General features: G+C 40.9%; 1 protein-coding gene across 3 annotated transcripts in view; it reads left to right on the plus strand.

Annotated features, from left to right (window-relative positions):
- Positions 1–9,452, plus strand: part of adka (adenosine kinase a) — a 130,476-nt gene extending 121,024 nt beyond the window's left edge. For 2 of the 3 annotated variants that reach the window (XM_060872662.1, XM_060872663.1), the window contains exons 10-11: positions 6,284–6,370; positions 8,772–9,452. In XM_060872662.1, the coding sequence (XP_060728645.1) occupies positions 6,284–6,370; positions 8,772–8,896 (212 nt within the window). In that variant the 3' untranslated portion in view covers positions 8,897–9,452. Of the gene's footprint in view, positions 1–6,283; positions 6,371–6,893; positions 7,223–8,771 lie in introns of those variants that run through there. The other variant, XM_060872665.1, reaches the window with a different exon arrangement.
- Positions 9,453–9,750: the final 298 nt, after the last annotated feature.

Raw genomic sequence — 9,750 nt, forward strand, 5'->3', positions numbered from 1 at the left:
GCTAACAGGCCGAGGGAGAAGGGTTGAAGCTGGTCTGATAAGGTCCCAGATCACTAGTGTGTAAACACAGAGTAAGTCCAGGCTTCTCGGGAACACTGTCGATTTATCAACAATCCAGGATTCACCAGTAATAGTGTGTCATGTTGGACAGTCACGCACAGACCAGACATTTTACACATCAACGCCAGTGAAAGAGAGCCATGTATCAAGGCCTAAAAAAGAGAACATGAAGTCATGGCAGTTTCCACTGTGATTGTATAAACATGTTTACACAAACAGCACTGGTGAATTCAGGATTTTGATTGGTCAAAAGGTGTTCAGTAAATGTCCATATAGCTGCAGGGATTATATTAACACACTTGTTGCTTGTTGCAGTATGATATGCTGTGGTTTCTATAGTAACAATTTTCACACAGGCTTGTATAGGCTTTTTTTCCCCCCTCTTTTTTTTTCTTTTCTTTTCTCGAAGTCACCGGTGTCAGAGTTAAAGCTGCAACTTTATCATCCGAGTGAAGCCTTCACAACAGAGGCTTTTACAATTACGATTTCTCTGATATATTTCTGATAAGCTGCATATTTCTGTCTTGTTAACTTAGAGAGAGAGAAGAGAGAGAACTGTTAATAACTGTTGTAATAATAGTAAATGATGGAAGAGGAACTAACATCACTCACTGGCATCCAACAACAAATGAAATTAAATGTAACTATAACCGAATAGCAAGTTCAACGAGAACGAAACCTCTGTGGAATACGAGGAATAAAACATCGAATCAGATTCATTGTTGCTTGCACTTGGCTGATTCATACCACAGTGGTTGATTATTTTCCTGTCCCAGCACACCCCCCGTCATGTTTCTTCTTTTTTTTTTTTTGTTTGTTTGAGAATATAAATCTTATTTCCCTGCCTTTATTGATTCTGTGTTACATTTAAAGAGTTGCTCACCTTGGAATTGGACTTGCTCTTAGGGAATGTGTCTAATACTCAGTTGTTTGCTGTGATTTACCTGCTCCTAATGAAGTCCCCAGAGAAGCCTTTAGGTTTTATTCTCTGTTTTTCTCCCTCTCTAAGCCTTCAGCAAAGGTCAGTTTGCACTCATAAACACACACTCGACAGAGCAAGAGCAGGGAATTTTTAAAGCAGCAAGTGAGGTCTGGGTTTCATATGCCTACAGCGTGGGAGAGAGGTTAAGAAACAAGATGTTATAAACAGCATGAATGGCTTGCTTTGACCAAGCCATTTTTATTGATGAAACGTCGGCTTTGGTTGCTTGAAAATATTTGATTTATTAAGTGTTCATTTGCTGTGATTTTGACTGGCCAGTTCCCACGCTTTATGCTGATCATTAACCCCACATGCACACAATTCATACCATGTGGGTTTCTCCAGGTTACACACTATGTTTGAAAGGATGGACACAGGGGCTATCACTCCCTGCTATTGATCATGACATCACCTCTGGCTGCAAACTGATTAGCATGGCCAGGAAGTGAGAGGAAGTAATCAATGTTTTGCTTTGAAAAGGGCAACGCGGCCTCTTAAAGCTTTGTCCAGCCCACACCTCCGATTGTTCGTGCTAGTTATTTCCTGTCTCTCTCTGCATGGGGCAGCTGTTTATTAGCTGGTAAATGTGTTGGTCACGCTCATCGTTTTCTCACCCCTGTTTGGAGCTCGTGAACAGGAAGTGGACTCTGGCTTCCTCAGGTCTGTTGTGGGACTACTCTAACGAGTGTTTGTTGACAGAGGAGTAGGTGAGGGCTGGATTTCAGCTCCATTTCTTTATATCTCTAACTGTTTTCCAGTATCTAAGCTTTGTACTGGACCCACAGAACATTTCTTCTTGGATCGCAGAGGCACCGAGCATTCATTCATATGTCTCTTTGCAAAAACACGTCGCTAAGATATAGAAATATAACCGTAACATGACCATGGGCGTGAATTTGTTTTGCTGCATTATAAGCCTTATCACATGATGACACTAATCTTTATTGCATTAAATTGCTAGATCTCAACAATGTTGTAAATATTATGATGGCCACGTCTGCTATTTAGGTTCTATAAATAGCCATAAACAGAACCCATGCATGTTGTAATTGGTCTTTTTTTTTTTTAAAGAAATGTTTGAGGCGGTCCTGCACGTTTATAGAGCAGATTCCAGGAGCCGTTATGGAAGAAGGGTGTTGGGTTCATCCTGACCCAAATAGGTCTACAGCAAACATGCAAACAGAACACAGACGCATGCTCCTGTTATCAAGAAACAGCTGTGAGGAAGAGCTATTAATACAACTTCATAGCCACTGAGGTGTAATTTTGTTGCCTTTTTCTGTTCCTTGATTAGTTACTAAAAGTTTTTTTATTATTATTATTTCACTTTTTTGCCTGGGCTTGTAAAAAAAAAAAAAAAAGGAGGAATGGCAAAACCGCAAAAACTGTGGAACTCCCTGTGAACAAGACGATGTTTACAGGGTGCACCACAAGCCAGGAACAACAAAGACAACTTTTGGCAGCAAAGTTTTAATTGCCATGCCTATTAAAGAACTCTGCCAATGGCCTCTTTTGTGTTATACATTAACATGAAATTGGTCCTGGAACTCTCCCAGTCTAACCAAAGCAGTATGCTCATGGCCAAGTTCAATAATCTGTTTTGAATAAAGATGCGATGTGTAGCCTCCAGCCTGATGAAATGAAGGAGGATGTCCATCACTGGTGGTTAAGAGAGGAAAATCAGAGCAGTGTGAGGCAGTGGGGTGTTTACAGCACAGTTTTTTTTCCTCCCTGAATTCTCCTCTCTGTTTGTATTTGGCCTAGTTTTGCTCTATCTTTCGCGTGCTTGAATAAATTGCTCTTATTCACATTGAGCCACGACTTGTGTAGACTCACAATTCAGAAGTGATTCATCTTCACAATATAGCCATTTTATTTCCCTGTGGTGAACTCTATATCCCCTCAAGGCCACAACTGGCATATTGTTTTGCACATTTCTAACAAACTAGGACTTGGATTAAATGCTGATGTATCTCTAAAAACCTTGTGCCGTACACAGACAAGGTATTAAATAGCCTATATTACATTTTTTACTCATATGTCCATTGACTGAACATCAGGAACTGGTTTTGAACACATCCTCTTGGACCAATTAGAGCCCTGGATTTGGGGAAGGGGGGTAGGTTTTTTTTTTCCTTCCCAAAGCATCTGCTTCTTGCCTCCATTCGCTGAAACTCTTGCCATTGTCTCCATTGAGAGCGGAGAAAGGCTTCTGGACACCATTTGGCACCCAAGAGGATGGACGCCACGGAGAGAGTGCGGCATGTCCTTCAGCTCAGCCCCTCTAGTTTCTCATGTCCTCCTCCCATTATCATATCAATTGGTGCAGCTTGTTGAAGACAAAGTGAGGTTATGGGAACCACCTAGAGCGCCATGCACCATTAAACATCAATGCGGGGGGGACGTGCACATGTGCAAGTTCAGCCTTGTTTACCAAGATGGAAGAGGGGCAATGCATGTAGCTCATTCCCTCTACAGCTTACAGGCTTCACAGTGCACCCCAAATTAACTTCAGATGCCTCCTTAGTCACTGAAGTTTTATTGTCTGTTGTTTTGTTTTTTTGTGTTTTTTTTTTTTTTTTAAGGTGTCTTTGCATTTGGCATTCTCTTGCATGAAATCAGCAACGGCTTTGACTTGTAAAGGTACTGCTGTGTTGTGCAAGAGTTGCGAGTCTAATCTGTTTTTATTGTGAACGCCGACTGCTGTGGGTGTTAGCTGTTAGCTGGTGTGTTGTAATGTTTTGGTTCTTAGAATCATTCTTATTTCTGATGAGTCACCTCCACAAGGCATGTTCCAGCATGTCTCTTGTGTGGGTGGGCATGTTTTTATATCTTGCTGGGGACCATATATTCCCACAAGGATAGGGAATATGTGGCTGTTTTGACCTTGTTAGACTTTGGCGTTTGTTTGTTTGTTTGTTTGTTTTATTGCAAAAAAAAGTATTTAAATTTTGAGTTCAATTAAGGAGTAGCGTTTTGTTAATTATCTGCATTCCATTATTATTGAAAATAAAGGGTGGGTTAGGATTAGGGTAATTGGGGTGTGTGCGTGTTTGTGTTAGAGTTCAAGCTGCCAGGTTCTTCTGCTGTCAAACTCACATTTCTTTCTCTTGAAATATTAAATTATGAGAAACAAGTGCATCGTCTTGTACAGAAATCTAAGGCTGTACATCCTCGGAGAAGGTTTGTTATTCACTAATCCTCTGGATGTTGTGAGACTGCATGGTGGCCTTTTTTCTTTTTCTTTTTTTTTTCCTTTCGTTTTCAGCCTACTTGTTTTGAGTCATAGAAGGAAGTAGAATCAGGTCAGATCAAGTACAAAGGAAAGAACCACATACAGTTTTTGTGTAGCATACACTACTGTCTGGACACACACATATACAAGCACACTTCCTTAAGGCAAACCACAGTATAACAATTGAAGTGAAGTCAAGCTACACACTCTGTCTAGCTGTTTTAATTGGAGGGACCTTACCTATTTTACCTACGCAGCAATTATTTTAAGCTTTAATTGCAAAATTACAGACAGATCATGAGTTGCATCGAACTTAATTCACATGTAAGATCCTTTAGTTAATCATTTCAGGAGAAAGGCGGGTGAGCATGCTTCATCGCCTGCATTAATTAGGCAAAGTCGTTTTGCTGCTAATTAGCTGATTCTAAAAGGATCTGCTTTTTTGTGTAATTAATTATCAAAGACACAATCGGCTGCCGCGTTTAGGGAAAAACTGTTCCCGCATGCAGAGCAGACATATCTGGAATGCCTGTCATTGCATCATGTTTTAAAGCCTTGTCCTCCCTTGCTGTTTGTTTGCATGGTGTTCGGTACAGTTTTCCACACAAAGAGCTGGTCTTTGACTCCTACGATGAACAATTAGGTGTATAGTTCTAGCTCAGTGTTGCATTGTTGAGAAAATACTGAGCTTATAATCAGCTGAGTAAACATAAGCTTAAACTAACACTGGCTCTTTTTGCTTTCCGTGTTTTTCCTCTAATATTTTTTTTATTTTTTTTAAATTCGTGTCAGCATGCCAGGGAGCTCACATTTCGAGGTGTCATTGAAGACGTCTGAGTATACCGTTCTGTAAACAGCCAAATTTCCGAAGGTAAATCAGTCACGTCTCTTGTGCTGGCTTCCAGCCTCGCGGTAAATGGTGTTTTCAGAGTGTACTCAAAAATGGCAGGCAGCATCAAAGATTAGGCTTGCTGAAGTGTTCTCTTACTGCAAAGCCCTCAAAGTTACAGCAATATCCTCTGACTGAGTGAGGCTCATTTCACTCTAATGGCTGATAATGCCATAAATAAAACAGCAGTGTTCAGATCCGTGGATGTGCGCAAAGAGCCACTGAGAGGGAACAGAAGAAGAAAGAAGTCTATAGAGGGGAAGTAATAAAAACTGCAGACACACAGGTTTTAGTCCTGAACCAGAGCACCTGGAAGATCATTAAAACTGAATGTGGAGCTAAGATGGATTGTGCTAAATGTTATTTTAAGCTTACATGCTCTCTGCTTTGTGCACTGCCAAGTGAAACTATTGCCTCTGCTTGGGTACAAGGCTCTTGCTTATGTGAATGGCCCTTTCCTCTGTTTCTCATTGTCTGTCATTCAGATTGTCCCCACAGAGTTCTCATTAGCTTTGGAGCTCAAGCTTGTCTGTGCCTCTGCTGTGCCCCTGATTATTAGCATGTGCACTGTATTTCTGTGTGTAAATGAATCTCAGAACGAATGCCACCAACTGACTGATGAGGTCTGGTTACATTCATCCTGGCGGTATGTGGATTTCTATAAATGACTGAAGTTATTTACAGTGCATTAAACACATTCGGTGCTACTGGAACTGGGTAATTTGTTAGGTATAACACACCACGGGCTGTGCTATTACAGGGAAATAATCCACTCTGAGGTGGTGTGTGATACCGCTGTGAGGCGTGGGTCATTACCACCCTGAAGTGGATTACAGTACTTTCTTATAACAGCACAGCCACTGAAAGCAAACTGATCGTTGCAAAGCATTGACACTCAGAGTCAGAGCTCTACTGTTATAGAAAATGAATCACCACCACGTAAAAAAATTCTAGTCAGAAATCAGTTGTTTGTAAAGTTTGTATTAAAAACTAATAATAATAAATGTGACAAATATTAGTGTCTTTAATATGGCAGCAAAATGCACTATGCATTAGTGTCAGCAATTTATCATCAGTCCTGTGTGCTTGTGTGTAACCTGAATCTGTTTGCTCACAGGTGAAAAGGTGGAAACGTTCCCCGTCATAGAGATTGACCAGAAAGATATTGTGGACACCAATGGAGCTGGAGATGCATTTGTAGGAGGTATGGTACCAAAGGCTTCGAAACCCACAGAACAGAATGTAAATTATTCGCCCGTATTAATCATGGCTGATTTTATTACCCAATCACATCTGTTAGCATGAGGACTTGCTCGCAAACCTGGCTACTACTTAACATCATAATATTTGAATCCTGATGTTTATTTACTTGTTAGTTAACCCAGGATATTTTTTTAAATACACAATAAAAGTTTGACTAAAATTGAGAGGGAATCTGGTTAGCTGTTTTAATCATACGGTAACTTACCTGATAGCTTGCAATAGCCTGATAGTACAAAATATCAACGTGCTTGTTAATACTTTTAGTAGTTTTATTACGGAAGCCTAAAGCAGAGGCCTGGATGCAAAAACACACTCAATTTACTGTCACTGGAAACTGTATAACGGATGTTCTTAACAAACCAGCCAGTTGCAGTTGTATACAGGGAAATAGTTTCAGTTGTAAAAAATCTTTTGTTAATTTTAGAGGCAAATTCAACTGTTCTATTCAAGTCTTTCTTTTTCAGGTTGGTTTCAGCATAATGCCAGTTGTATAAGTCTTTAATTCCACTGTATATACAGACTACAGGAACAGTACAGTAGACTGCCTTGTTTATGGGATAAAAAGGATCTTCTTTCAAGGAGGACTAATAGAGCTTCTCAACTCATTGTGGGCTTCACGTAATAACTGTGTACTGTTCCGACTTCAAACAGCCGGTGTGCATGTCTGCACCTGACCTGGACTATAATAAGTATCACACTTGTTTTAGTTCTCATGCAAAAGGGGAAGTTCTAATAGTTAGAATTGTGTTTCTCCTGCACCTTTATATGTCTTATTTATTCATTCTTTTATACATTCATTGGATCCATTCATCCAGCCACCCATACATTCACTCCGCCAGCCAGCCAGCCAACAGAACCCACAAATCCATCCATCTGCCAGCCATACACACCCCTCCAGATGTCCACCCATCTACACACCCACCCACCAGTCCATCCATCTACACACCCACCCAACTACACACCCACCCATTAGTCCATCTACCCTTCACATTCAATTATCCTCCGACCCACCAGTTCATACATCTACCCACACAATCCAACTAAAACCCCAACCAACTACCAGTCAACCAATCCATCCCACCATCTGTATACTCACCCGCCAGTCTAACTATCTACTCAGCCATCCAACTATTAAAACATCTATACCCACCTAGCTAGCTAGCCAACCTATTTCTCTACCCACTCACCTCTCTATCGACCCATCTATCTGCCCACCTATCCAGCCAACCCACAATCCACCCTTCCAGTTGTTCTCACACACACACACACACCCATGTACCCCCATGCACCCACTGATCCAGTCCCACACCCACCATTCAGTCCATCTGCCCACCTACCCATCTAGCTAAAAATCAAACATGGGACCCACCACAGTGCCATGATCCCTGTAGCTTTATATATCTATACAGAAAGATTTTATTGTCTCTCTGTCTTTCCCGTAGCTCGTCCAGAATGATTCTGACACTGATAGAGCTATGAGCTTGTTTGCACGAACGTCATATTGATTTTTCTTTTTTCTAACACGTTTATCCATACCAACAAGAGGTGGAAGGCCATCGCTCCACCATGCTGGAAAATGAATTTGCCAGCTGTTTTTCAATGTGCCTTGGTGGTGTTGCAGAGTGCAGAGATCTAGGTGGGAGTGCTCAGAGCCTGAGGGCTGCTGGAGGAGTTCACTCCTGTACATCACTGAGGATGGCTCTCCAAGCACCTTTCCTCCCCCTGCAAAGCCTGATTTATTTAATCTTCGCACACAAAAGTACACATGGTTAAAAAAAAGTCAATACCAGGCCACATACTTGTCTAGATGTACTTGCACTGGGTCATGTATGTTTGTTTGTGCTATGTTTAAACATTATTCACATTTTTGTGCCTAATATCACATTAGTTACATTATAACTTTGTGTGTGTAAAAATGGGTGCGCTCACTCTTTCTCTCTCTCTCTCTCTCTCTCTCTCTCTCTCTCTCTCTCTCTCTCTCTCTCTCTCTCTCCCTCTCCTTCTCTCTCTCTCTCTCTCTCTCTCTCTCTCTCTCTCCCTCTCCTTCTCTCTCTCTCTCTCTCTCTCTCTCTCTCTCTCTCTCTCTCTCCCTCTCCTTCTCTCTCTCTCTCTCTCTCTCTCTCTCTCTCTCTCTCTCTCTCCTTCTCTCTCTCTCTCTCTCTCCCTCTCCTTCTCTCTCTCTCTCTCTCTCTCCCTCCCTCTCTTTCCCTCTCTCTCTCTCCCTCTCTCTCCCTCTCCTTCTCTCTCTCTCTCTCTCTCTCTCTCTCTCCCTCTCCTTCTCTCTCTCCTTCTCTCTCTCTCTCTCTCTCTCTCTCTCTCTCTCTCTCTCTCTCTCTGAGCAGGTTTCCTGTCTGAGTTGGTGCAGGATAAGTCTCTAGAGCAGTGTATCCGCGCTGGACACTATGCTGCTAACGTCATCATTAGACACTCCGGCTGTACGTTTCCAGAGAAGCCTGACTTCCATTGAGAGATGAGCGGACTTCGCTACCCCAGTTTTATGATACTGATGCCTTCCTCTCAGTGTTTAATAGACTTTTTTCCCCTTCTTTCTTTGATCCTGTGTTCTCTCTTTCCCTTCTCGCATTCAGCCAGTCCCATGACATGATGTAATAATGCAGACCTTTTACTTAATACCAATCTAATGTTTACAATATAAGCAACAGCCCATTTCTATAAATAAGAAAGTATTTTTTAATTTTTGATCCCTGTACTTCAAACACACACAGATTTCTTGTGCAACGACACTGATCACATTGTCTCTATCTGAGTAAGACAGAAGTGTGTTTGTTTTTGTTTGTTTTTTGTTTTTAAAACACCTTTCAGCCTTTTTGAATATATGGGTTTTATTTTAGTTCATTTGTTAATTTCAAGGGTTTTTAAAGGCCAGTCTCGAGTTATTTTGTGCTCACTTTTAATTTTGTAAAAAGGAAGAAAGAAAATGTATGTACTGTATGTATATGTAGTGATGCATCTACAGTCTCCCTGAAAACTGACAAAATTAAAATGCATTTCTTTCATCACAAGCAACTTTCTTGTCTGCTTTTGTTTACTGGTAAGAAATTGATGCACATTACCAGATGGAGAAATCGACTTTTCTCTTTGTATATATTGAAAATATATATTTTAATTCTAATTTATTTGTATAGCACTTTATAAAAACTTTGAGATTTTATGAGCAAGAAATGTGATGATGGTGGATGGTGGGATTATAATTCGTTACTCTGTCACAGTTGTTTACTTGAACAATATAAACTTAACAAATATTTGGTGTATTAAAAGGATGATCAGTATGAGCTGTCTGGATAAAAGCCCTGAGATGAG

Source organism: Tachysurus vachellii, chromosome 6 (genome assembly GCF_030014155.1).
Source record: "Tachysurus vachellii isolate PV-2020 chromosome 6, HZAU_Pvac_v1, whole genome shotgun sequence".
NCBI lineage: Eukaryota > Metazoa > Chordata > Actinopteri > Siluriformes > Bagridae > Tachysurus > Tachysurus vachellii.